The sequence below is a fragment of the Prinia subflava genome, chromosome 15 (assembly GCF_021018805.1).
Source record: "Prinia subflava isolate CZ2003 ecotype Zambia chromosome 15, Cam_Psub_1.2, whole genome shotgun sequence".
NCBI lineage: Eukaryota > Metazoa > Chordata > Aves > Passeriformes > Cisticolidae > Prinia > Prinia subflava.
Window position 1 is genome coordinate 11,742,044 of NC_086261.1, and position 27,992 is coordinate 11,770,035.

The 27,992-nt window shown below is 42.2% G+C and overlaps 1 protein-coding gene across 5 annotated transcripts; it reads left to right on the top strand.

Moving 5' to 3' along the window:
* The first annotated feature begins 233 nt into the window (after positions 1 to 233).
* MAPK6 (mitogen-activated protein kinase 6) lies at positions 234 to 27,992 on the top strand. 5 transcript variants are annotated; one of them, XM_063413093.1, is made up of 6 exons: positions 234 to 403; positions 19,305 to 20,509; positions 21,173 to 21,317; positions 24,038 to 24,202; positions 24,838 to 25,039; positions 25,623 to 27,992. In XM_063413093.1, the coding sequence occupies exons 2-6, from the start codon at positions 19,955 to 19,957 to the stop codon at positions 26,719 to 26,721; spliced, it is 2,166 nt and encodes a 721-aa protein (XP_063269163.1). In that variant the 5' UTR covers positions 234 to 403; positions 19,305 to 19,954; the 3' UTR covers positions 26,722 to 27,992. The 5 variants fall into 5 exon arrangements, with proteins under 5 accessions (XP_063269163.1, XP_063269164.1, XP_063269162.1 ...); XM_063413094.1 differs by lacking the exon at positions 234 to 403 and adding an exon at positions 13,904 to 14,240; XM_063413092.1 differs by lacking the exon at positions 234 to 403 and adding an exon at positions 14,414 to 14,571.

Below are 27,992 nucleotides of genomic sequence, written 5' to 3' on the forward strand. Positions count from 1 at the left end.
TATTCATGAGGTAATGAAAACAAACCTTCCCACTCTGCAGCACCTAATGCTCTTTCTGTATTGGTGGCCTATTTTTCTGCTTGAGGACAGGGAGGGACCATTGAGTCACACACAATCTCGTGCCCTCCTCCTCCTCTTCTCATTTAAATATTAATATGATGAATTATTACTAGAGTAACAGCTGTGCACTACTCATATCACAGCAACATAACCTTCCCCTCCTCATCGGAGCACAGCTATTCCTGACTCGTGTTTTCTGGTTGACCTTCTCACTTCTTCTGGATGACTTTTTAAAAATTACTTTGTTAGTTCTGGTGTGGTGTCATTAGGATAATTGCTTGTTCTGTTCTTTCTGCTTAAATATTAATGATACTGAGGAATTCCAAAGATAGCTGCAGTAATGGTAAGTTAAATGTCTGTGTGTATTCTCCCATGAGATCTGTTTGTTTAGAGAGAAAGAAGTGTAATGATGAATCTTTCTAACTCTTAGAAACATCTCTTTCTCTTTCTCTTCAAGAAGTGCCAAAATAACAATATATTGTCTTTTATAGAAATAAAATAATTTCATATTAATCAGCTAGTGTCTCTAGATAATTCATAGAAATAGTTAACATTGTCCCTAGAAGCACTAACGTTGTCCCTAGAAGCCCTAATGCATTGCATTCTCTGTAGATAAAGTATTTTAAGAAAGACTGCTAATAAAACCATGAGACAACTCTGAAAATAAATGTTTGGCATTGAATAAAGAAGGGGAGGGAAAGATAAAACACAACTAGTTAGCTCAATGCAATTGGAAATAGCAAGGTAAAGCATTCCTGGGCAGATTTGGAAATGTTAGTAGATGTTAAGTTTTGTGGGTAAAGGTCCTCTATTGTTTTGCATGGTTCCTCTGTTTGTGCACGTGTGTGTGAGGTTTGCAGACCCACAGGTTTTCTCCTCCTTGAAAATGTCACTCCTTGGAGTACTCTAATGTTGCAGACGGGTTGATTGGTTTCTGCACGACTGTTGTGGAGAATGTAATGCCAGCAGGATTGTAGAAATCAGGTTTACTAGATAGGCTTGTATTTAGCATGGGATGAAACTTTTTCCTCTTGTTGCTCAGGGAGAAAAATTCTGAAATGCTCTTACAAAGACTTAAAAAGTAAATTTCCATATTTTCATTTGAATGTTTTCATTTTAAATTTTTGTTTTAGTAAATCGTTGTTCTTAAAGCCAAACAAAATACTTTCAATTTTAATAAAGTATTGTTTTATTGCTGTATTGTGAAGGGGTGTGTTAAGAGCTCATAAATATAATAGGAAACCTAAATATCAATCCAAATTTATAAATTATTCCTTTCTTTTCCCACCCATGATGAAGTCAGTAGAAACTTTTTTTTTTCCCCAATCAGCCTTACCAGTGACAAGAGAAAGGGAGGCAAGAAGGCTCTGCTGCCAGAGAACTCTTCCCATTCAAAACCTGTCAAGGGGCTGGGGAGAAGAAAAAATGAAAAGAGAGTACTGCAAACTGTATTTCTAAGTCACAGCTGCTCTGATACAATGCTAAAAGTAGTGCTGTAACTTCTGAATACTTTTTCTACTGTGGTTTTTTTTTTCTGAACAAGTACTTAGTGTGAACAAAGAGCCCCATCCTGACTGTTTGCAATTTCTACTGCAGTCAACAAAAGTAAAACCATGCATTGAGACATGGTTTTACTATATCCCTGTACCACCCATATACATACAGATGGTACTGAGCATGTCTCAGTCCATGGTTTTACACCTTGTTGGGTTTTTTAAACTTTGTGTTCTGTATTTCCGAAAGTTTGTTAAAGTTAGAAAAGCTTTTGTTCACCCAGTTTACCATCCCCATCAGGGATGTCTTAATTCTCAATCATGTTACTGTACTGCAAATTATTTGGCAAAAATGCTGCTTTTATAAAAAGCCTTGACAAACTTGTAGCATGTGCCCCAGATAAAATCTCCCTTCAAACAGTCCCTTCAGATGATTATCTGCAGTGATTGCAAATGAGCCTTGTAGCAAGCTCATAACTGTCCTCGTGGACGGAAGAGAAACCTGCTGTCAGAACTACAAATAATTTACGTAACCCAATTTAAAGCTCTAACAAAATGTTCCCTGTTAAGAGGATTGTTATACTTAACGTGTGAGATGAAAATGTTTTCTGAAGGTCAGGAATGCGCAGAAGATAGATTAGATCTCTTGAAAAGGGAAAAAATAGGTTTTTACCAGAAGTTTTTCTTCTGTCAGACTTTCAACTTGGCATTCTCAGAAACTTACATAAGTGCAGCTTTATTCCTGCAAATGCTGTGTTTGCTCTGCAGAGGGAGAGGAGCCTCGGAGCTTCAAGAAAAATACAACTGAAGGTAGACTGGGGACTCCGGGTATTTTCTGTGTATTTCAGATAGATTCTCAGGTATATTTCACCAGCAGCATAAACAAAAGCTTGTTTTAGAGAACACAAGGGTGGGTTTGGGGAAGTATTTCCTGGATTCTGCCTGCCACGGCAGCCAGGGTGATGCTGGAGGGCTCCGGGCAGTGCTGCTGCTGCTGCAGGTGAGCCGGTCCCTCCTCCAGCAGTGGGTGTCCCGCAGTGACAGCGATGTGCTGCAGCTTAACCCCTGCAGCAGGAGGGCTGGCATGAGCTGCATCTCCTCCAGGTCTCCTGCTCACCCCTGCCTGCTGCTGAGTGACAGGGGCTGGGACAGACTCTGCTCAGGCTGGAGAGAGGGGCTCCCAGAAGTGGCAAGCCAGGACCTGGGCAAGGAGCCCTGCTCTCCCGGTGTTCAGTGACCTGGTTGCCTCTGCTCAGTCGGGAGTTAATGGAAAACTGTCAAACACCTGAATTCCACACAATGGAAAATAGCTTTACGAGGTCTAGGTTCTCTTAATAGGATTTGGGGGGTGCGGCACGACTTGGAATGTTTTCACATAGGATACAATGGCAAGAAAATGAAATTACAGCCTCTGTAACTATCAGAAGGCTGGGCTAATGTTGACATTCTCCTCATCGCCTGCATACAGTCACATATACTTTCTGTCCATCTCTCCAAGCGGCCAAAACCTGAGATTACAGAGATGCTGATGATGGAGATTATTTAAACACTTAGCTCCTCATCTCCTTCAGCGTTGCATTCCCCTAATGGTTGGGTCTGTCCCTGTTACTCTGTACCCCCTGTGGTACGGGCTGTCCCACAGCCCTGCAGCAGCAGTGAGCACTGTGGGTCTGCCCCAGGACACCAGGCAAGCAGCAGGCTTTGGGTGTAAGAGAGGCTGTGTGGCCCTGCACTGGAGCAAAAGAATAGGGAAAATCTTTGTCCTGGAGACTGGGATACTTCCTTACAGCCTCCTGCTTTGCACTGCTGAGGGTCTTTTCCCAAAATAGGTTTTTGAAGGGGAAGAGAAGCTTGAATAGGGCCCTGTGCATCACAGCAGCAGGTGCCCCTCCCTCCCTGGCAACCTGTGCTCCCCCAGCACCCACCCATGGGGAACTCACTGACATCTCTTCCCCAGAAACTCTCTGGGCCGCTTCTTCTCCTCCTTAATGCCTTCCTGTGCAGCAAGACTCTTTCACCACCACCTTCCTTGACAGCTAGAGCCTTTTCTGCCTGGGAATACGAGCAGAAGGCAGCCTGGAGAGGTGAGGCAGCCGTGTCAGGGCTCTGTGCCCTGCTGCTGTGGGACACTGCGTGGTTGTGCCCACACCCGGCACAGCAGCGGGGCCACAGCACAGTGCAGCCTCCTGGGGCCTCGGGCAAGGTTCTTCTCATAGACCATGGCTTTGCTGGTGGCTGATTCTTCAGATGGAAACATTTTTTGTGCCAGGTAGATTTCCAAATCTGAACTTTGCTGGACTGATTTGCTTGTTTTACAAGAACTGGGGCAGAGGAGACCACTGACTTTGGCCTACTTAAAAACAAGCAAACAACAACAAAAAATGCTTTTAAAAGACCCTTGCCTGCTTCAGAAGAGGAGGGCACTCTTGAAATCCAGAATCAAAAATGCATGTTTTATCTTTCTTGGTGTTCACGAACTGGAGACCTCAGGTTTTGCAGACTGAGAGATCTTCTAGCAGATTAATTCCCATGCTGTGACTCCTGGGTGTGCTCCAGCCCACACAACTCCTGAACAGAAATTTTCCTGTGACTGCATCCACAGGCTTCTACAGGCAATGTTAGGATTGGGCACCTTAATTGAAGTGGACTGTTCCTCCCATGTATTGCTTTTAGTGGCTTCTGTTGGCTCCAGCAGCTACCTGACTCATGTGCAAGAAACAAGGACCAAATAGGTGGGGAACTTCTCAGAAATAGGGTGGGAGAGAAAGCTTGTAAAAATGAGATTTTAATTGGACAGGAGAAAAGCAAATAGAAACCAGGAAATGGGAAGAGACTTGGAGAAGCTAGATGGGCTCTGAGAGGGAGTGGAGAGACTGGCACAGAAGATGTGCAACCCTGGGGTGTACAAGCTTAGCTACTCAGGGGCTTCTGGTGCTGGGCATGGACAAAGAACTGCCTGGACAAAGCCTAGAATAACTTGTAAACTCAGAATTCAGAGCTGTGAGGATCTGTACTTGGTGCCAGGACCAAGGACCTTGAAAAGTGAGTTGAAAAGTTGGACCATGGAATAAAGTACAAAACTCTTGCAAATTTTTGTTCCAGTAATCTTAAACCTGCTACTAAAGGCTGCATTGACCTTGTTCTTTTGTGGCTCAGTTCAGAACAGTGGGAATTATAATATTCTGACATTCTTTCAGATTGTAGAAATTAATAATGGTTATTTGCAGAGCCCTTAAACTCAGGTGGTTCTGTCCTCAGACTGGGGCCGTATGTGATGAACAGCACAGAGGTCAGTACACTGATTTTGGTGATTGTCAGTATCCTGTTCCTGGTAATCAGGTGAGCACTGTCTTATGCAATGAACGAAGGAGAGCACTGAGCACTTGTGAGGGGAAAAGGGAATATGTACTGCTGCAGTAAAGCTGTATCAGAGCAGATAGAGCTTGTTCTGATTACTGTGATTGCCATGCCTCATGGAGCTCCCTTCCAAGGTCAGAGACATTTACTGCAGTCAGGAAGGCCCATATTCCCATGTTCTCCTGCTAACTGAAACATTTCAGCAATCAGAAAGACAAATCTTCTTGTTCCTCTGTGTGAAAAGGTTCAAAGGTTTCCATTACTGCCCTGCTGCTTCCCTTGATTTCAGCAGTCCCCGCAGGTTCTTTGTTGATGTTTCTTAGTTGCCAGCAGCCTGCTCAAGCCCTGCCTCTGACTCCCTGCTGCCTGGCAATGATTACACTGCTATTGTTTACTAATAAACGTCTTTGGACCTGGGATGATAAACGCAGGGTACAGGGCAGTACTTTGATCACAAACTGTACATGTCATGCTTGAAGTAATTCTACTACAAGAAAAAGAGTTGCTTTAATTATTGAAACAGGGATATTATCACAAACCATAACAATCTGACTTTACTCTGTACTTCGAGGAAGTATCTGGATAGTCCATGCAGCTGTGGAAATGCCAGCTTGGGTAGTCTGTCAGGAGAAGATAAACAGCTGACATCTCAAAGCCTTTGTTGGGTTGAGGGGAAAATCACCACCTTGGTTTTGAAGAATATTGTGCTGTTTTGTGAAGTCTTGGTAAAGCACCTGACAGACAGACTTGGGAGAGTTAAGTCTGTTTGGAGCTGCCCTTGGAGCAGGATGGCTTGGGCAGTGGTAAATAAGATTCCTAGTCCAGCCCTGGCAGTATGATTGAACTCTGAAGGCAAGGGCTGAGTTTTCTGTCTATCCTTCATTTCTGGGATATACCTTTTCCAACACAGAAATGAAGGATAGACAGGCTGTCCTGGAAAAGTTAACCGCAAGAAAAAGGGGAGAGGTTTGTCAGCTGCAGTCTTACTCCTCTGGTCCACTATTTCAAGACACAGCAAGAGTTTGCTCAATTTTGTCTGGTGGCTGAGCTGGTTCTTGATTGCTTTGGGTGGCCAAGTAAGAACTGCCACAGTGCAGCCTGGCCTCGTCACTCCCACTGCTGAACACGGGTGAAAGGTTTGTGTCCCAAACCTCTGTGATGGTGGATGCAGGGGCACAGGCAGGTCTGTCAGCTGGGGTGTGAGCTGTGAGCTGGGGACACACAGGAGCCACGCAGCAGCTCTCGCTGTCACCCAGGGCAGGGCTGGAGCAGGTCGTGGAGCACACGTGAGCATTATTATCATGTTGGAGTCTGCTGAATTGCAGCAATCATGAGAGGTAAGTATTGCAGTCAGAGCTGGTCCAAAGGTTGGAACTCATCTTCTTTGAGTCATCTTGATTGCTTTTGTTTTGGGAGTGTCCTGATTAAACAATAAGAAATATAAGATAATGGTTTGCAACTTTTTGTGTTTACTAAAATAGGTTTATCAGGAATTGGTTTTATTTTAATTGAGGCTTAAATAGTTCTCTGGTGTTTCATAAAACACACAGAATGAGAGAGGAATATATTTTTCTTTTCAAAAAATATAACTTCAGGGGCATGGGGTATCTCTTAAGTTTTCATTTAACAGTTTTTGACTGTTGAAATTTGCAGTTGAAAACAGTTTAAATATATTTAATATATTTACCTTTCTTAATTTCAGCTCACTTGCAGGGTAAATCTTGCTATTTATATAATGGAAGAACCTCTAGGTAGAACACTTCAATGAAAAGTTTACCTCTATGAGACAACTTTCTGGGTTGAGGACTGCTTCTCAGTGCTTCCTCAGCACGGGGGTGTCCAGTGGAGGTATTTCTGAGAGAATTAAGGTCACTAAGGTCAGTTGCATCATCTGCACTGGAGCTCTCATTGAGTTTTGCAAAGGCTGATTTAACTTTGCAGATTTAACTAAGCCTTGCCCACCTTCTTTCCTGCTCTCCTCTCCTGCACACACTGTATGTGTTAGTATCCAATAACAAGTGGATTTGTTTTGCTGTCCTGCAGTGTGTACAAGGACAGATGTATTTCATCTGTCTAGCTCTTGACTGAAAAAGTTTGGGATGACCCAGTTTCAGCACTGTTGTACCTCTAAGAGGGGTAATAAATCTTACATTTCCAAAATAACAAAGATTCACTCAAATTTTTCGTATTTACTAGAAAAAAAAAAAAAGAAAGAAAAAAGAAATTGTTCTTCAGACTTACAGAAGTGTAGATCATGGGTAAAATGAGTTATCCAGTACAAAAAACCTGTCATGTATTATTTATTCCTTTCCTAGGTAGAAGTGCTTCTAGGCTCTTCTGTCTATCAGAAGAACAGATAACTCGAAAATCCTGCATAGAAACCATCCACTCCTTAATGTGGGATGCCTCAGAGCTCCAGTCATGAGAGGGATCAAATATGCCATTGTCTCTTGAAGTAAAACCTCAGCAGAAGTGCCAGGCAAGGCTGCTGATGCTGTTCCTGGGGGGCTGTGATGGTAGGAGGTGAGGGTGTGCCTGATGCTGACGCTCTTCCAGGGCCCAGGGCAGGAGGGAGGCACACACTGCTGTAATGTGGGAATGTAGAGGGCCTAAATGCATCCCTCTCAGGACTGACTGACTGCAAAAACAACCTGCTGGGGAGGTACACCATGTATTTCTCACTCATTTAGTGAGAGCATGTGTAGCACCTTGTCCAGTCATCCACGGTGCCACAGCGTGGCAAGGACGGGCTGAGAGGTTCTTCCTCTGTTAGGAAAAGGAGCCAGCTTGAACTGGAGGTGAAGGTCAGAGTCATTGTGTTAAGGTTACATCTGTTCAAAGTTTTGTCATAAACTTAAGAATGCTGAAAGTTTGCTCCTTTTTCAAATAAAGCATTTACTGGGGGTTAAATTATTGTGCTTTATCTTCATGGGAGCGGATAGGAACAAGATGAGACCGGGAGCTGATGTTCCATTCTGTATTACTACTGCAAAGAGTAACAGGGAGTTCTTCAGATGAGATGAATAGACACAGCTTAACCTCTAGGCATCTGTTATTGGAGCCCATTTAAAGTACTTTGGGTTGGAAGAGACTTTGCTGAAGTTAATGGGAAATGCCAGGGTAGGAAGATGATCCCAGTGTTTGGCACCAGTTAGAGCCTGGAGAATTTCCAATGTGTGTGTTGGCATTTGTAGCATGTAAGGGGAGTGTCTTTTTTTCCCCAAGAGTAAAAGACAAAGCGAGTTTAGACAATTCTGGTCACTTTTTCCCCTTCAAAGGAAAAATTAATTTTCTTTTTTCTCACTGTAATGTAATTGCAAGCAAATACTTTTTGCTTGAGTTGTAATAAGAGGTCTTGTGTTTCATAAGCCAAATACCCTTTGTAATAAATGATGCTTCTGTGCATTAATTTTTTCCCCCTGTGCAGTAGCCAATGGTGCAAGTCCCTCTTTTCTCAGCACTTCAAACAGTTGTCTTCTGTAGAGTGGCCTGAGATCTTGCATCATTTCCTGTCATCTATCCAAAGCTATTTATAACACGTCTGCTGATTCTGGCACATAAGCAAAACCCAGATTTCATGAGAAAACAAATACTTTGGAAATGTAATCCCTCACAGCAAGTGTCTCAAAACTGCTGAGAAAACCTGAAACAACCTTGAAAATCTTAATGAAGACAAAGACATAAATGGTGTGGAGGAATATAGGGAATTGAATAGTCCCATATGGTTTTTAGTAGAAATCTTTAGAAATAGATGGTGCAAGATGTGCTGAGAAAAAGTTACAGACTACTAAGGGAGTGGAGGTATTTCCAAAATACATTTGTTAGTGAAATGAAAACTTTGGGTTTTGCTGTCTGACAACACAACAAGAGTGACTCAAGGTAGCTTCTGCAATGCTGAGTATTCGCCATATAATTTGATGGTAGATGTTCAATAAAAAGCCCCTACTTTCTGATATTTCTTAGATTGTCAATCTCTTTATCTTCAGGAGATTGTCTGGGGCAGGAGTCTGGCAGGGACAGCTGCAGTCATTACGTGAAGCAGCGTGCTTCCAGTCAACCTGCTGCTTTTGATAAGTGCTATTTTGGGAATCCTGAAAAAGGGTGTTGGCCCCAGCCAAAACACACCCTGAGCAGCAGAAGTGCTATCAGCCTCCTGCAGGCCTGCCCTGACCCTGCTGGCACCGCAGGGCCCTTTATCTTTAGCCATCCAAACAGCTGCATCCATGAGCTGGGACACGCTCGGGACCACTGCGTGTGGAGCAAATGGAATTCGAGGATGGCTTTTGCCTGAGCAGTCACAAAGACACGGTTTCTTAAAGTGCTTCCCAAGGCAGTTTGTTTCATCCTCTTTTCACAATATCCATGTATTTGTATTGAGCTTTGCCCCCTGTAAATGTATTTCAAGAGGATTCTGGTGTGGATGAAAATGTTAGTGAATGTTAGTTCCAATTTTTTCTTCTCTGTAAATGACAAACTCTGCAGCACCAGCTGTGTTTACAATCACACCAGAGGATTATGCCTGTAATGCAATAGGAATCAAAATGCTACATGTAGGAAGGTTTACAGTGCTATAAGAATGAACAAGAACAGTTCTGCATAGAAATATGTATATTTCTGCAATTAAATGCAATAGTTCTACAAAAACACAGAATTGTTCTGTATAAATCCATCATCAGGTCTTCATAACTTGCCTAACAGCTGACATTTTCCAGCAGGGATCCAAAATCAAATGTATTTTTTGCTGAGAGCAGCCAGTCCTGCTTCCAGGGCATTTCTCCACCTTGGCATACTCAAGGTATTACAGATATTTAAATTATATCTGCTGCCTTTCAACTTTAGCAGCACTTCAGCTAATGCAATAACCAGCACAGAGGCCTCAGACAGTTGTGCTCTGGTGCCACTTCAGCTGGCAGATGTGTTCTCCTAACCACTTCACTTGAGGTTTTGGAGGTGAGGATGAGAATGGAGCCTTGTTGAAGGTCTGAATGGGGAAGAACGATTGCACAGTGGATTTTCTTGCACCTGAAGAGCTGGGACAAAAACATTTGGTGCTTCTTGTTCCCACTTCATCCCACACTTTGCCTTGTCCTCCTGCAGAATATTTCTCAGCTGTAGATTCACCCACTGACTAGATCTTCAGTCTGACTCCAGCTCACCTCCAAATGTCCCATGCTGGGAGGTTGGAGCTTGGGAGAAGGAGCTTGGTCACTTGGAGCACCCAAGTGTGAAAATGTTGGCACAAGACATCCTTTAAAAAATTAAATTAACACATATGGCTTTGATTACCTACCTCAGTAAATTTTTCAACATTTGCTATTCTGTGCAAGCTATCTCTGTGCAAGATAAGCTAATGAGGAAATGATAAAAGGCTGAGAATCTGGGAGAGCTCCAGCCTTACACACAGAGGGCTAATGCTTCCAGTGATGACCCAGCTACAAGGCAAGTTTTCTGTGCTTTCCTCTTCTCTCCTTATTGACATGGCTTTGCCAACTCCTGCTTTAGGCAGCTGCTCTGTCCCTTGTGCTGAGTGTTGTTGCAAACATAGAAAAAGTAGGCAATGGAATTGCCTGACTTAATATAGCTGTGTGATTTTAAGTAGGGGACCTGCATGCAGCCTGCTGTACCAAAGTGTCCTAGATCACTGATGATTTACCAAGGGGGAAGAACGACTTGTTCTGTTTAAAGTATTTAATGACTTTTTGTCCTACACAAGTTCCAAAGTATGTCACATAACTCATTTATTTCTAGCCTCAAAGTTGAACATCTTCTATGACTTTCTTCCTCCACCTCCATTTGCCCTTTGTACTTTGCTGCTTCTGGTTTGAACTGGTCTCTGTTAATGGTCTGTTCTTTTCCAGTCTGTCTGTTGTTTCACACAGGAATGCAGATCTTGGGGTATGATCTTTTCCTTTATTCCAAGTCCTCATAATCGTTTTCTTTGATGATTAGAATGTACATGGTACAAATCTTGCTCTAGCAAAGTCAGGTCCATCCAAGTGAACCCAAATGAGGTTGTCTGTGCCCAGCCAGCTCTGCCTACCACCAAGTGAACTTTAACTAAAACGGGATCTTGACACAAACATTTGTTAAAAGTTTCTTAGATGGCAGCTTCTTGTGGTTATCTGATAATAATGCTGATTGGAATTATATTTTAACATTTATTGGGAAATTTTTAAAGTCTGCTAATCCAGAGAGTGAGTGCTTGTTAGAAAAATGTGTTTGTGTTAAAAATAACAAATAAAAAACCCCTGTGTCCATTATGACAAGGTAGTGTCTGACACTTCCAGGAAATGAAGGTGCCCAGGAAATGAAGCTACCTGAGCTATTGCTTGCCAGTGAAACTCAGATGTGTCTGGGCTGTTTATGCTGAACATCAGCACTATGAAACTAAGCTGGAAGAGCAAGTGATTTGGAAAGGTTTTGCTTAACACCTGCAGAGAACTAGGCTGATCAAAAAAGGCAGCAGTTAAAGGAGACCTGAACTATTAAAAACTCTTGGGATCTATGCCAGGAAAATTAAATTGTATTTCAGGGCTCAGAGCACAGATAAGCGTGAGTAAGCCAAGGAGGCTGCAGAAATTGAGTGTTTCTTGAATCTCTCCCCATCCAGATTTTTTCCTTTAAACTCATCTCTATTCACATGCAAAATTCATCTTAGACTTTGGTAAGAAATACAGTCAGTCCTTAAAAATGTATCCTAAGACACATTTCCCTTCTCCTGGGAGGACGTGTAAGTAAAGCAGTGAAACTGAGACAAAAGCCTGGAGCTGCCAAGTTACCTTGGGCAACATTTCCAAACCGTTTCCAAATCTTTCTTCCCTTGCCAATCATAATGGGTGTGGACACTTAAAAAATACCTCATTCCCTTTTATGCCACAAGTAACAATTCACACACAAGACTGAAATATTACACTGGAATTTACTGTTTGATCTTTTTGAACTTGGATATAATAAATGAATCATTGCTGCAGTTCTAATTATTTTTTAATTGTTGGTCTTTATGACCTTTGAAATCCAGTTCTCTTCTTGTTCTGCCTTTCACTGACAGTTAATATCTGCCAGTGTTTTAGAGTGGGTCGGTATCATCTAGCATATCATCTACATGCTATGAAATTGCATTCTTGCAGGAAATATGGAAAAAAATTCTGGCGGTAATTTATAGCCTAATCAATAGAATATTAAAAATCTGAAAACAGATAAGAAATTTTCTGGATTAGATAGTTATAAATTGCCATATGAAACACAATTCTGAGCAACTCTCATGTGAATTGTAATTCTATAAATAGTGAGGCTGAAGACAAGTAACATTCTTGCACCATGCTCTTCCTTGTTGCCAGATTTTCCTCTAGATTGAAGGATCTCATTCACTAAATCCTACCACATAGTACACTCTTGGAATGGGAGAAAATAATTTGGAGGGTGAAGAAAAAAGAATGAAGTTCATGAGTTATGAATTAAGAACCCAGAAACTGGTGGCAATTCTGGACTGTGGGAGATTAATGAGTGAGCGTGTGCTACCCAAGTGAGGAAGCTTGCTGCTTACTGCAAACCTCCTCTGTGTTTGTTAAACTACTTTTCAAACAGTCTAGGCTGCTGCAGAGCAAACTCTATGGATGTGCAACTTCTCCACCTGACACTCAGGATATTGGCAAACAATCCCAATGGACACAGATTATGGGCTCTCCAGGTGCTGTTTCAAGAATGTAATATAAAAATTTTCTTACTTCAGCACTCTAGAATCTGAGGATCAGCTTGCTCTTTTGTTTCTCATAATGAAAATACTTTGTATGGATGGAGGGGTTCTTTAATTAACTAAATAGCTCTGAATTTAGACATACAACCACTGCTGCTCCCACTGCAGCTCCTGCCTTTTTTTTAAGCCCCAAATTTCTTCCTTTATTTCAAGCAAAAATTCCTTTGTGGCTTGGCTCTGGTTGCTGTCCTAACATCATCTCTCCCAAATATGCACTCCTGCAGATTTTTCTTTATGGAGCTTATTTAAATACAGGCCTTCTGGAGCAGCAGTGCTGTAATCTTCCAGCTCTGTTTTGCTGGGTGGGCAGAAGAACTGCAGCTTTGTTTCTGACTTTTCTGTGCTGTTGGCAGCACGGTGATCTGCCTATCAATTAGCCAGCATTGCAATATAAAGTGTCAGTTTGGTTACTGTATGTGTGCTGTTAGCACAGCGCTGTGCTACCAAAGGCACAGGTCACCTCTCCTGGTGGTGGGGTCAGTTGCAGAGCTAGCAGTGCATCTGACTAATTGAAACAGAGGATGTTTGCTGCATAATTGAAGACAGTTTAAAAGTTACTTTAAAAACTTTGGAAAAGCTGAGTAGGGAGATCCTTGGATGTTGATGTATGACTTTTTTTTTTAAATAAAAAGTTACATGATCTAAAAGTGCAAGGGTCGATTGGATGCTTCTGTCCAGATGGCAGCAGAGCAACAGAGCCCTATTGCATATAACTTCTGGCCTAGTACTAGCTATAAATAACCTCTGTTTAACCAGGAAAACTGAATATTAATTGTTTTATCATTTTTGTGTCATCCTGCAGTGAAAAGGCATATGAGACTGCAGCAGGAAAACTGCACCCTGCCTTGACAGTTGTACCGAAAGTGGGTTAGCAGAAGCGTAAGGCTCTTCTGATACCTGGAGTCCTCGGTGTCCTCGTGCTTCCCTCTCCTTGCTAAAGACTGCCATATAAAATTCTCAGGGGGAAAATGCAAAGTTTTCATTATTTTTCTTTATTTTGCTGTATTCGTTGCACTTTTGGGGAAAGGCAGACTCTTAGTGACTCTGTTACGGGAGGTGCTATAGGAAGAGATAAAACCTTTGTGGTATCTGGAGGTGACAGCAATGGCAAAGATTTGTAGATGCTGGTGGGGAGAAGACTCGGATGCGCCGTGCCATTAGGACTGCGGCACATCTGAGCCGATGTGTCACCTTCGGAAACAGGAACTGCCCCGCTGCCCCGCCTGTTGCCTCCCAACTGTTTTTGTTTCTCTGCCGTGGGGGACGTTTAGTGACGGGCCGGTTGAACGGGGCGCACCCGGGCCCTTCCCCGCCTGTCGCTGCTGTGGCCGCGCACACCGCCAGCCCCGGGACAGCGCTCGTTCGGCGGGGCCCCGCTGGGCCCCCGGTGCCGCTGCTCCGGCTGCCGCAGGGCACCGGGGCGGGCAGAGCCGCGGGCGCGCTCCCTTCGGCGCACACCGCTCCACCTGCCGCCCTCCCGTGCTGGGTTTGACTCAACCGTGCTTCAACGTGAAGCCCTCGGGCCAGCGGGGCACAGCGGCAGCGCCGTGTCTCAGGCCGACAGGCGAGGCGGGGAGGTGAGCGAGGGGGTGCCGCGGGGTCGCCCCGCCGGGGACAGGGCCGGCTGCACGGCTGCACCCCTAGCCGTACCCGGTACCGGCACCGGGGCGCTGCTGCAGCCCCGTCCCGCCCCGTCCCGCCCCCGTCCCCGGGGGCCGCCCGGGGCCGCCCCTGGCGGGCGGAGCCGGCGCCGCACCGCCCCTCCCTGCCCGCCGCGCCGGGTTACATGGCGGCGGCTGCGGCAGCGGCAACTGCGGCGAGGCGGGCGGGCGCCGGGAGAGGGCCGGTGGCGGGGCCGCGGGGCTCGGCCGTGTGAGCAGCGCACCCCCGATGAGCCTGGGAAGGCCCGTGAGTGCAGAGCGCGGGGGGCGCGGGGGTCTCGGCCGCCGCGGGCGCGGGCCCGGCCCCGCCGCACAAAGGCGCTTTGTTCCCTCCATCCCGCCCGCCGGCGGCCGCGGCGCCCCCGGCCCGCTCCGTTCGGCCCCGCTCCCTCCGCCCGGGCCCGGCGCGGCCCCTCCGCACTGCGGCGGCCGCGGGGCCGGGCGGGCGCTGACCGGGCGGGCGGGGGCGGCCGCGCGGGGGGCGCTGCCGGCGGCGGGCCCGGGGCCGCCCGTGCCGGGGGCGGCGGGCGCGGCCTGAAGGGCGTTTGAAGGTATGGCCGGGCTGCTCGGAGCCGGGCTGTCCCCCGCGGCACGGCGGCAGCGCGGCCCGGAGCGGCGGCGCGGGCGGGCGAGGCTGCTCGGCCCGGGGGCGGCGGGAGGAAGGATGTCCTTTGCCGGGGGGGCGGCCTCCAGCGCCTGCGGAAGTTTTGCCGCTGCGTTCGGCGCAGTCCTGCCAGCCGGCACACAGGGCACAGGTACCGCTGGCTCCTGCTGCCGGGCGCCCGCAGGCTCCGGGAACCTTTTGTGGGAAAAGTGACTTAATGCTCTTAATAATTGGCTTGAAGCACCCGGCGGAAATGGCTTGAAGAGAGACTGGCCGAGTTCTGGGATCTGGGGAAGAGGTACCCTTGCCTAGGCAGGCAGGATGCTCTCGCTTGGCGTCTGTAGGATTTTTCTGCTATTTCAGCGCCGTTTGAGATCAGCCTGACAATGGCTCTTAATTGTGTTGTGGAAAAAGAAACCGCGGTCGGCGTGTTGTCGTATGGCCAGTGCTGTTGCTAGCAAGCTTTTTATATAGATATGCGTGTGTATATATAAAAATAACGTCGTCACAGCATTATGTGTTTATAAACCAGTTACAAATTCTGGAGAGCGGTGGCTTAAAATAGAGATGCATTTTGGTTTGGCAGTTGCGTTCAGCAAATGTGTGTTCTAAAGCTAAAATGGGAACTTTGATTTCAGCCCTTTGCTTAAGCTCAGTCCTTGCTTGTGTGGTTGTTATCTCGAATTCACTCTCGGCTGGTTACCTGTTCAGTGGAACAGCAGATGGTAGCAGGTCTGCAGAGGTGCAGAAGGCTGTGGTTAGCTGATGGTGGGCTTCTTCTGGGGACTTTTCATTATTATTATCGAAAGGGAGAGCCAAACCATTTTTAAACTCGATACAAAGAAGTACACTGGGTTCTTACGTGTTTTTACAGATCCTTCAGAAGATTTATAAACTAATAGTAACATTTGCTTACTGCCAGCACCGAGTTCCCTAAACAGTGTGGGGAGCAAGTAGGAGGCTTTAGAAAGCAGCAGTTTTGTGAGTTGGACGATGACTCACTCTGCCTACTGACTGCAACGTGGCTGATCTAAAAAAAAGTTCTTCTGTGCCCCGTATTTTTTTAGTCAAAGGGATAGTACTTAGCAGGTTGTATAATGTATCATTAGTCATTCTCAGTCTTTCTCCTGTGAGTAATAATTTGATCATTATATGGTCAGCATAATCAAATTAACCGGTATCTTTCAGTCTTATTTGTATTTCTGATAAAGTAAACATCTCATACCTGACTGTTTCGGTGTACATCCTGTTTCCTGAAAACTGGTGAATCCACGTGCAGGAGCTGAGCATGGTTTGAAGAGGCTGCTTGTGCAATGCCTGGAGCCGGTCAAGTGTGATGATCATCACCAGCGATGATTTTAAAGCCCTTCTGTGGGTCCCTTCTGTTACCCTCTCCCAAGAGCTGACCCATTTTAAAATCGTAGTTGTAAACCTCTTAAGAAACAGGTGTCTTTGTGTTTCCCTCTTTAAACTTTGTGTGAAGAATGAGTAAAAATATCAGTTAAAAAAACCTGATAGTTGTGGCAAGGTGACAGCCTAGATGAAAATGTCAGTGCCTGCATCAATTCAGCACAGATTGGGATGATAAACTCCCCTTTTTTATACAATAGTGCATTATACATTTCAAGTGGCTAGAACATGGGATTAAGTAATTTATTCACAGGAAGTTTGGAGCAGGATCAGGCCAAATGAAGGCTGCGCTGGGTTGGTTGCTTATGTTGTCAGCTTTTGTTTTCTTAGCTAAATCAGTCTGATTGTGGCGATTGTTGCATGCTCTCTGAAAACACTGTAATTAGTGGACACCTTGTGAAAGCATAAGTGTAAACTGGTGATTCAAAATGCATCATTTCAGAGATACAGAGTGAAAATTTTAGGGCTCCTTCAGAAAGCAAGTGGGCCACGGTTCTCTTTCTCCTTGAAGCAGTCCTATTGTTGCTGCATTCACTCATGGCAGTGGGGGGTAAGATCTGAGTTATGGCAAAGAGATGGTGGATCTTAATCTCTGCTGCTGATGGGCATCATTTTGAATCTGCTCCTGGGCTGTTTAATGGAGCCAGCTAAAAGAGGGGTTCCAGATGTGTCACGCAGCCGGTGCAAACAGTTTCAATATTGCTGCATGTTGAAGACATCAGCAGTGTGAAACAATAAGCCTAATTATGAGGCAGAATACAAGTGGCTGTGGATGGTCCCAAGGATGTAAAATACAGCTTAATGCAGAGTAATTGAACAGAGGCCTTGGCCCTCAAGTTAATGTGAAATTTGAAGTATTGGTACCAAAATTAATTTCTGTAAAAATGGGGCGGGGGGGGGATGTTGGAATGAAAGGTGAATGGGGTGATATGAACTGCTGTACAGGCAGCAGCTCAAGATGAGTGAACCTGAAAGTAGTATATGTGAGTGGGAAAATACTTTCAAGTTTAAAAATGTCTAGCCTCTTGATTTTTAACATCTGGGTTTTATATTTGCAAACAGAGTTGGATAGTTGCTGATGCTATGCTCTTTAGGATAAATTTTACTTCTGTTCTTTAAATAAATTCACGGGGGTCCTCACTCTAATGTCTTCATATTGGTAAAAATTCAAGATAGTGTGGGGAAATGTAGTAATGTTACCTCATTGTCCTTGTACTGAGGCTGTAATAATCGTTGTAAAACAGTGTTTAAAATTGGGACTCTTGCCAGTGCACAAAGAAAGGAATCTTAAGTTCCGTGTGCTGAGTACAGAAAGCTCTGAAGATCACCCTTGTGGCAGGGGATGCCACATCAGTAGAGGGCAGCTCAGTGCTTTTCACAGAAGTGCTGCATTTGGTGATCTCTGTTCAGAAAGAAAAACTGAGCAGAGGATAGCATGTGTATCCTTCTTCCCTGTGTGTGTCGTGTTCTCTCCGCATACCTGGGGGCAGGTGGTGTGTGGCAGCAGGGAGCGAGCCAGGGCACTGGGGCTGGGTCTTGATGGCAGTCAGGCTTGAGCCAAAGGAAGGGTAATATTTAAATGTGTGGAAACAGTCTTGTTTCTCATTGCCAGTGCCTTTCTTTTTTTTTTTTTTTTCGTTTTTCTCTTTACAATTCTGATTACTTTAGTGAATTGAGGCCATTATTTAAAATATGTTAATAGCTTGTCAGCTGCTCTTGCTGTTCTGTTAGGAGTGAGATTTGTTTTGCTTGCTCCCACTTGTCCCACTGAAAGGCTAGCACTGTTTTAATGGAAAACATTTATATCATCAATTCTGAAGTGTTGGGATAGTGTGGAGACCTTTACTTTTAGGTAGAGAGCAGAGGGAAGAACTGAAATGTGTTCATCTGAGATTGAACAGGAGGCACTTCGTGGTTTGATGTGACCTATACATGTTAGGGAAGAACACTCAAGTGACTTGTAGTGGAATTGCCCAAAGCTTACCACACTGTGTAGTGTACACCTCTGACTCTTCCCTTTGTGGCATTTTTGAGCTTTTAAAAGAAGTGAGGATGTTGTACAAAAATGCACCATGTGGTCTTTATGACTGCATTCTGCTGTTGCTGACGGGAACTTACTGAGAAAATTGCCAGTTTGGTTTTTCATAAATAGTAGGTGAATTCATTACACCATTAAAAAATAAATGATGTCTGAAAGAGCCCATATGTTAGGGGAAATGGTTGTAGAACATACCAGTTACTCTGTAAAATGTACTTGCTGCTAGTTTTTCGTTGTAATCTAGGTTGGATAAGTGTAGAAAGAATTGATAAAGTAATAATATTTGTCTGATACGTTGGAATTACCCCTATGATTCCTGTAACAATGAGTCTATAGAGGCAGAGTTATTATTTGAAATGTTGGTAAATTTTATCCAAAATCACAAAGATTAAAATTTTATAAGTGGCATTGGATGTGTGCTGGATATTCAGTAAATACTGGGAGTGTACAGGCATTACCCTTTTCGTGTGGCCAGTACCTAGTTCCTTCTTATTACGGCGAAATAGTGATTTTGTATTCAAATAAAAGTTTAGTGAAAAGAATTGCTACAACATTTGCTGACAGATGCTATGGGTCCTGTTGCTTCTGGCTTGTATCTTAACAGCTCTATTGGAGAATTACCAAGTTTGCTTTGTTAGTCTGTTTATTAAGACTCAGGAGGATTTTTTGTTGTGTGCCATAAATTCAATAGAGTACATCAGAAACGTTCACTGTATATGTTCTAGAAATGGTGGTTGGTCATTATTGCTTTCCTCCACAAGTGTGAAAAGTACATATAATTTCTAATTAGTTTAGCTTTTTTGATGGTGTATTATTTTTGTAACTGGACAGTAAATAAGCTATACATTTAGGACAACTCAGTGAGTTGGGGGAGGAGGAAGACTTTTGTATGTGCTGGGGTACTGATGTATTTTTCTCTGCTTTTCAGGTTGCCACGGAGTAAAATGGATGGTAGCTTTGACTGTGATTGTGGTGAGCTGGAGCCACCTGATCATTAACAGAAGGCATCTTTTGTAAATCAAGAGCTGCCAGTTTCCCATTTAACTAGACTGTAAACAAGGAAGAGAAAAAGGAGGAAGAAGGAAAAAAATAGTGCTTACCAGCACCATAGAATGACGCTGCTCAGGACCAGTCCAACACTGAATGTATCTGCACTGTGAGGAGGAGGATGTTAATAGAAGCCTATTATGTGCATATTTATTCACATTTTTGTTAAATGTTAACCAGATTAGCACAGTAGAGCTGAGTGCATAGTATGTCATTTCATTCCGTTTGAGTTTCTTGTGAGTATTTTCTTTAATGTCTGCAGAAATGCTGCACCTTTCTTGAACTATGAATGCTGCAATCTTTCTATCTTATGCTCGGTTTGAGTTCTAGAGCTTACGGGCTCTAAATTCAAGGGGACACAACAGGCCTGGCTGGCTCATAATGAAATGAGAGTGTCAAGAAACCATCTTGCAGTCAAAGCCAAGTGTTTCTTCTCCCTTTCTCTAAGACCTTTCCTTCAGATACCAGTGGAAGTGTCTCCGTGTGTTTACAGAAGCTTATAGTTTGAGGAAAAACGTAAAGAATTCGAAAATGGCAGAAAAATTTGAAAGTCTCATGAACATTCATGGTTTTGATCTGGGCTCTCGGTATATGGACTTAAAACCACTGGGCTGTGGTGGAAACGGCTTAGTTTTTTCTGCTGTCGATAATGACTGTGACAAAAGAGTGGCTGTCAAGAAAATCGTCCTTACAGATCCCCAGAGTGTTAAACATGCTCTACGTGAGATCAAAATTATTAGAAGACTTGACCACGATAACATTGTCAAAGTATTTGAAATTCTTGGTCCCAGTGGAAGCCAGTTAACAGATGATGTGGGCTCCCTGACAGAATTGAACTGTGTTTATATTGTCCAGGAATACATGGAGACAGATCTGGCTAATTTGCTAGAGCAAGGCCCTTTACTGGAAGATCATGCCAGGCTTTTCATGTACCAGCTGCTACGTGGGCTCAAGTATATTCACTCTGCAAATGTTCTGCATAGAGATCTCAAACCAGCTAATCTTTTCATTAATACTGAAGACTTGGTGCTGAAGATTGGTGACTTTGGTCTTGCACGAATCATGGATCCTCATTATTCCCACAAGGTATGCAGAGAGTGGGAATATCTCAGTGATACCTTGACAACTGTGCCACCTTAAAATAGCATCTTTTTCCCTTTTGCACAGGTGCAAAGGCTGCAGAGCCCTCCTTAGCATGGTTTGTCTCAGATAGGACTGCTGCTAGCATAAAATAATTTTTTGGTTTTTTTACTAAATGGGTTCAGTAAAGCAAAGGTTTTTAACAATGAAGACAGAACCTGAGATTGAGAGCAACATTTAGTTATATTTAATTATAGAAGCCTTAGATAAGATTATAAGTAGTGTGTTCATAGTGCAAATGTGGCTACTTTGGGGGATTGGTTTAGAGATCCTGTCCTCCTGGTCTAGATGTTTCATGAGAGTTCAGTATCATCTCTGCATTTATTTGGCATCTGGGAATGAGAAAGTTTTGCTGCAGTACCTCATTTGGCTAATAAATAGTGTCATATTTCTATACTTCAATATCTCAATATCTTTCATATTTCAATATCTTCTTGTCACTCACAAAGATATTGGTAAAGGTAGAAAGAAGGTTTAGTAGAACGCACACAATATAATCCCTGGGACTTTTGAGACTAAAAAAACCTTGTTAGTAGTGCATTAGAAAATAAGAAATTAAAAAAGAATAAGACTTAAAAAGCTAATTAATTTTTTTATTACCTTCATTAGGGCCATCTTTCTGAAGGATTGGTTACTAAATGGTACAGATCGCCCCGGCTTTTGCTTTCTCCTAACAACTACACTAAAGCCATTGACATGTGGGCTGCAGGTTGCATCTTTGCTGAAATGCTGACTGGGAAAACCCTCTTTGCAGGTGGGTAGAATAAAAGCAGTGTGTATATTTATAAAAGGAGTGGTACTGCTTAATTACGTTCCTCAGGAAAGATTGGTTCTCATGGCTAATGTCAGACTATCAGGATATGCTGTATTATTATACACTCATCTGAGCTATAAATTAATGTATCTGTAAAGCAGAAGACATTTCAATTTTGTTACTTGTATTGGTGTGTATTTAGATAAATATCACAATTTAATGTAGGAGTCATACATAGTAAATCTGTCTGTAATTTTATTAAGCTACATTTATTGGTTACCTAAGAGGTGTTCTGATATATGTGTGAAATGGTGTATCCAGGGAGTATTTGAAGATTATGAATACCCTGAGTATCATATGCATAAAGATTTTTTTTAATGTAGTCAACCTAATAGCTTCTTGCTTCTCTATATTGTAAATTATGAAGCCCCAGGGGCATAGATTTAGAGGTGTAAAATTCAGTGCAATACAGCAAGGAAATGAGCAAGCTTCAGCTGTTTCAGGTAAGAGAGGAAGCAATGCTCTGGTCTCATGGAGTGCATCCGTATTAGAGCTTTGGTTAGGATCAGGAGCAAATTCTTGGAGCCAAACTCTTGATGGCATCCTGTTCTACATTGCTGACCTAAGTAGTTAATGGAGAATTGTCACTTGGAAGCATTGTTTGTTATAAATCAGTGATTGATATGTGGAAAGGCTTCTCTTAACATGCAGTGAGTTTTTCACTCTTTGAGTTACTAACTACTGGAGTAATGTCCCCAGAGTGTTAAATGCTTGGCTGATACAAGATCCATTAGGTTTCCATTGCATCAAGAACTTCTGCTGGCAAGTAATGGGAGAAGATCTGCAGATTTCATCATTCAGCATAGATTGATCACAACTGCCAGCATTTTGGCTTTTTTTCTTTGAGTAGCATTGATATTTGTCACATTTTTTTTAGCCCAGTAGCTGTGCAAAGAGTTAGAATTCTGTTAAAAAACTTGGTCTTAGTCATTAAAATCCTAAATTTGTAGGCTTGTTTATCTGCCTTAATTGCATTGAGTAGATACTTAGAAAAGTATTTTGGATATAGAAGCGCCCCTCTGAAAATTTAGCACTGCCATGGTTTTCTAATCCAATGAAAAGTGGATTTCTTGATATCATGCATTTGGAAGGGGAAGGTGGTTAGAGATATGATAGTTATTCTGCCCTGGGACTCTGAATAAAGTTCTTCTTCTGAGTTGTTCAGAGGGATTGATTTGGTTAATTGCAACTTCCTGTCCACTTCTGAACCATCCCTTAGGAATCCTGCTGTTCAGAAAACTGATGAGAATGGGAAGGAAGAATGCAGATTAAAATTGCAGAATACTTGGAACAAGTGAGGGAAGGGAAGTTGAGGCAGAGGAATTCAGTAGCTTTTCCAAACAACTTCTCTACTTCTTTGTTCTAAATGAATATTTTGCAATGGTTATTTCACTGACAGCGGACAGAAAGCTAATTAATTTTGAGGATGGTACTAATTACACATTAAAATCTGTTTTCCAGCAAATTACAAGCAATATGACATCTGATGGATCATATTAAGTAATTTGTTGTAGTCTGAAGTAGAACAAAACAGCTCTTTCAGTCCAGTAGAGAAGTTAACATGAGGCAGTACTGATCATTTGGGGAACTCTGTCAGATTTTGTGCAGTGCCTTTGCCTCAGCTTTTCAGGTCACCTGGCAGGTGTGTGCTAAGGTGTCCAGTGCAGACTGAGGGTGTGGAGGTTTGGAGATGGTACAGTCTCTTGCTGGCCCCATTTATTTTTATAGTTATTGTCACATCAGTATTGCTTGTGATTGCCCAGAGCTGTTTGGTGAAGGAAGGAAACACTGGCATGCAAATAATCCTATATAATTTCATCTGCTAGTTGAGTCTCCAGGATCCTACAGCCTTCTTGGAGCTGAACAACCAGCTGTTGGCAAGTTGTATTTCTGGGTAGTGGAGTACTGCCAGAATATAGATGCTGTTCATTATTCAAAATTGACCTGCTGTATAGGCCCTTATTGTTCTTACCCAGGGAAACTTCAGGTAGTGCATAAAGAATACTATAATAATCATATATTTAAAATATATAAATAATATATAATTTATATAAAACATGTAATTTATATAAAATATATAAATATATAAATAATCATATTTCAATCATAATACAGTACTTTTTTTCAAAAAGAGTATATCATTCCATGTAACTGACAGGTGATTTTTGTCTTGTACTTGACAGTTAATGCAGGATTTCAGAGTAGAATATTAACACAAATGGTTGTGGCCTGCAAAATGTCTTTCTGAGCTAAACTACTACTGTTCTTATTAATAAGGAACATAAAATTCCAAGTGAGGTCAAATACTGGATTAATGAAGTGGATCAGTTGAAAGGGGAGGATTGCAGTATATAGTGTTTAATAAAAAGGGTATTGCTGTAGAGTACGTCATCCACAGTGAAAACACCCTTACAAAAGCTTAAGGTCAGGTCTCTTTATCTGTGAGCAGCAGCTCTGTAATTCTTCATATGCCATGGCATTTCTTGAGAGCTCTTCAGGTTTATTATCATTTGAATTCAGAACTTCAGTCTTTCCTCTGTTGCAGGAGATTATAATCTTTTACTGGAAATAGCTGCTCAGAGCACAAAAATTTGACATGCCTTTCGTATGCAGGGATCAGAAATGTTAAAAGTTGAAATGTCTTTTCTTTTGGTGCTCAGGTGCACATGAACTTGAACAGATGCAGTTGATTCTAGAATCAATTCCTGTTGTACATGAGGAGGACCGTCAGGAGCTTCTCAATGTAATTCCAGTTTACATTAGAAACGATATGACTGAGCCACACAAACCTTTAACTCAGTTGCTTCCAGGCATCAGTCCTGAAGGTAAGTAATGAAAAAAAACCCCTTGATTCAATGTTTTGCTGTGGCAAAATCATCAGGTAGTGTGCAGCTTTGAGATGCAGGTGTGTGATTGTTAAAAGCGAGTTTCAGTCAGAAGAATCTGTGTTCTCTGAAGAAAGGTTGTCTTCTGCTGTAGTAAAAAAAAAATTACTTCCATGATGGCTGCTTGGTTATCTTTAGAGCACAATTGTGAATCTCTGCTGGACCCATTTGCACTGGAATTGCTCTGTTTTGAGACACTGGCCTTTTAAATACAAGGGAACATTGGAATGGAGTCAGAATAGGAGGACTTCCTTTCAAATTTTAGAAGAGTCCCCCAGCCAAAGTAACAGCCAAAGTAACAGCATTGTTTCCTGTTAGCCATTGGTGGGTACTGATTCAGCTTGAAGTTTTCTGTCTCTTGCTATTTTTTTTGTGCTTTAAGTTAAATTATGGTTGATCTTAGATTTGACTTGTCTCTCTTTCTGATGGCTATTTGGCACTGTACTGTCAGTAGCTGGTACTTCACAGGCAGCTACTTTGGAACAACTAGAGGGCTCTAGAGCAAAGCACTGCACCTTAATGTTAAGTTCTAAATGTTGGAAATTTCCCACTTAATGGTAGTTTATATTCTACAGCGCTGGACTTTCTGGAGCAAATTTTGACATTTAGTCCCATGGATCGATTGACAGCAGAAGAAGCTTTGTCCCATCCTTATATGAGCATTTATTCCTTTCCAACGGATGAGCCTATTTCAAGTCATCCTTTTCACATTGAAGATGAGGTTGATGATATTCTGCTAATGGATGAAAGTCACAGCCATATTTATAATTGGGAAAGGTAAATTTATCACTTTCTGTGGTAACATAACTGGATGGTTTTGTGCTTGAAGTGGCATTGCTCCATGGGCAATGTTTCCTTTTCTGTTTGTTTCTTCTTCTTGAGTTGACCTGAGAATAAAATTTTCCCTTACAGCATTATCATTGGCTTTATAATCCATTAGATGTGACTTGGATATGCTGATGGATTCCTGAGTTACACTCAGGACTCAATGTTTCCATTATTTTTTTTTCTTCCCCAAAATACTTCTCTAAAAATAAACGTTTTTTAAGGAGAGTTTTAACTGTGATTATCTTGTCTAATGCTTAGTGCATATTATAGTAAAGAGATTTCACAGTAGTGATCTTAAGTCGATTAAACACACTTTAGAAAGTTCTGTAAATAGAATGAGCTATTGTACATAATTCTGTTTCTTTATGCTAGATTAAATTAAAAGCCTGGAAGAGGTACCCAGTTGGGTTAAGGAAAAGCTTTGTGTTGAATTGTCATTATTTTGTAAGGGATATTTCTAAACTGAACTGTTTCTCTCTTGGGAGCTAGCAGACTGTTTTCAGCTGCTAACACTTAGGAAATTGTTTTACAGATACCATGAAAGTCAGTTTTCCGACCATGACTGGCCTATTCATAATAACTATGAAGCTGATGAAGTTCAGCGTGATCCAAGGGCTCTTTCTGATGTTACTGATGAAGAAGAAGTGCAAGTGGATCCTCGCAAATATTTGGATGGAGATCGTGAAAAGTACCTGGAGGATCCTGCCTTTGACACCCACTTCTCTACTGAGCCTTGCTGGCAGTACTCAGATCACCACGAAAACAAGTACTGTGATCTGGAGTGTAGTCACACTTGTAATTACAAAATGAGGTCATCTTCATACCTAGATAATTTAGTTTGGCGAGACAGTGAAGTTAACCATTACTATGAGCCCAAGCTTATTATAGATCTTTCAAACTGGAAGGAACAAAGCAAAGAAAAGTCTGACAAGAAAGGCAAGTCTAAATGTGAAAAGAATGGCTTGGTGAAAGCTCAGATAGCGCTTGAGGAAGCATCACAGCAACTTGTTGAAAAAGAAAGGGAGAAGAATCAGGGGTTTGACTTTGATTCTTTTATAGCAGAAACCATCCAGCTTAGTTTACAACATGAGTCTACTGATGTTGATAAATTAAATGACTTGAATAGTTCAGTGTCTCAGATAGAGTTGAAAGGAATAATATCGAAGTCGGTAAGCAGAGAGAAGCAGGAGAAAGGAATGGCTAACTTGGCCCAGTTGGAAGCTCTGTACCAAACTTCTTGGGACAGTCAGTTTGTCAGTGGTGGGGAGGGGTGCTTCCTCATAGACCAGTTCTGTTGTGAAGTAAGGAAAGATGAACAAGTCGAAAAAGAAAATACTTACACCAGTTATTTAGACAAATTTTTTAGTAAGAAAGAAGATGCTGAAATGCTAGAACCTGAGCCAGTAGAAGAGGGGAAGCTTGGGGAGAAGGAAAGAGAAGAGAGCTTTCTCAGTAACAGTGGGGAACTCCTCTTCAACAAGCAGCTTGAGGCTATAGGTATTCCTCAGTTCCACAGCCCTGTTGGTTCGCCTCTGAAGTCCATCCAGGCCACGCTAACGCCTTCTGCTATGAAATCATCTCCCCAGATTCCCCACAAAACCTACAGCAGCATTCTGAAACATCTAAACTAAAACACTCAGCAGACATTTCTTTTATATTCATGAGATGTGTTTGTCTTTTTTTATTACTAGTGTAAGTAATTTTTTTACTTGAATCAGATGGTGTAATTTTGGTATGGATTTCATTAGTTTTCTGTTTACCATTGTTTTTACAATCCAGAATTACTTTCTATACATGAGTAAGTTTTGTTTTTAAACTGGCATGTCGTTTGCACACAAAATTAAAGAATAGAGCAAAATAATGCAAAATGCAGGAGGTAACAAAAAAATGCACTAAACCAAGTAAAAAAACATTCTCTCAGTAAAACAGTGTCCATGTTTTGCAGAAAAAGAACCTTGCCTTGAAATTTACACAGTGAGACTGTACATAATTGCATGAGAATATCTATTTTTCCCAAAACATTTTTTTCATTCATGCGTATTTTAGAGTTTTTCATACTCTACACATTTCTTAGACACATGATACCAGCAGCAACTGAAACGAATGCAGAATTTGGTACGCATGTGTTATCTACCTCAAGGTAACAGCAGTATGTGGCAAAACATTAACCACCCATAGTGCTTCTCATTATGCACTTCAGTTTAGCCAGCATTATTGTAGTAGCTATTCCTATTGAAAATCATTCAATATTTATAAATGTTCTGGTATGCATTCTTTATAGTGAAGTGTTAATATGCAGCACTTTTATTTATTTTAGCAAATAAGTATATTTCTGTAATTATAGAAAGTCAATTTTTGAGTTACTTTTCAGATAAAAGTTTTTGTTTAGCACTATGGTTTTATTGCCTACATAGCTGGATATATATTAACATCGGCTTATTCTGAGGCTATCCAATACATTTTTATTTTTATTTTTTAGTTTTCATTTCAAGTAAAGCACTCACTGTGTATAGGAATTTGTAATTGGAGGTGCTTGATCTCTACAAAAGAAATTAGGAATTGCTTTATTATCAAACGCTCCTAGAAGTCTTAATTGTGTTCATTTTTTAAAGATTTTGTAATGTTAGTTGTGTGCATGGAAATAATTAAGGTACAGCATTACTGTAGGTTAAAGTTCTATATGGTGAGACATTTTGTTTTTACTGTATGTTTTTACTGAATGATTCCTGTCCCACTCCCAGCTCCCCTCAAAAGCAAGCATGAATAAAATTAGGTTAAATATAGCATGTAGCATCTCGGTCTTTTGAAAATTTGTTTTACCTTCTGATTTTTTGAAATACTGGATGTATCATTGGCTCCCCTGTTTAAAACTAAAAACAAATAAAAACATGGCCAGCAACAA

Coding starts and splice junctions, on each gene's coding strand:
- MAPK6 (XM_063413093.1), top strand. CDS start 19,955: ATGGCAGAAAAATTTGAAAGTCTCATGAACATTCATGGTTTTGATCTG. Junction 21,318..24,037: donor TGGGAAAACCCTCTTTGCAG/GTGGGTAGAATA, acceptor TTTGGTGCTCAG/GTGCACATGAACTTGAACAG. Junction 24,203..24,837: donor TCCAGGCATCAGTCCTGAAG/GTAAGTAATGAA, acceptor TATATTCTACAG/CGCTGGACTTTCTGGAGCAA.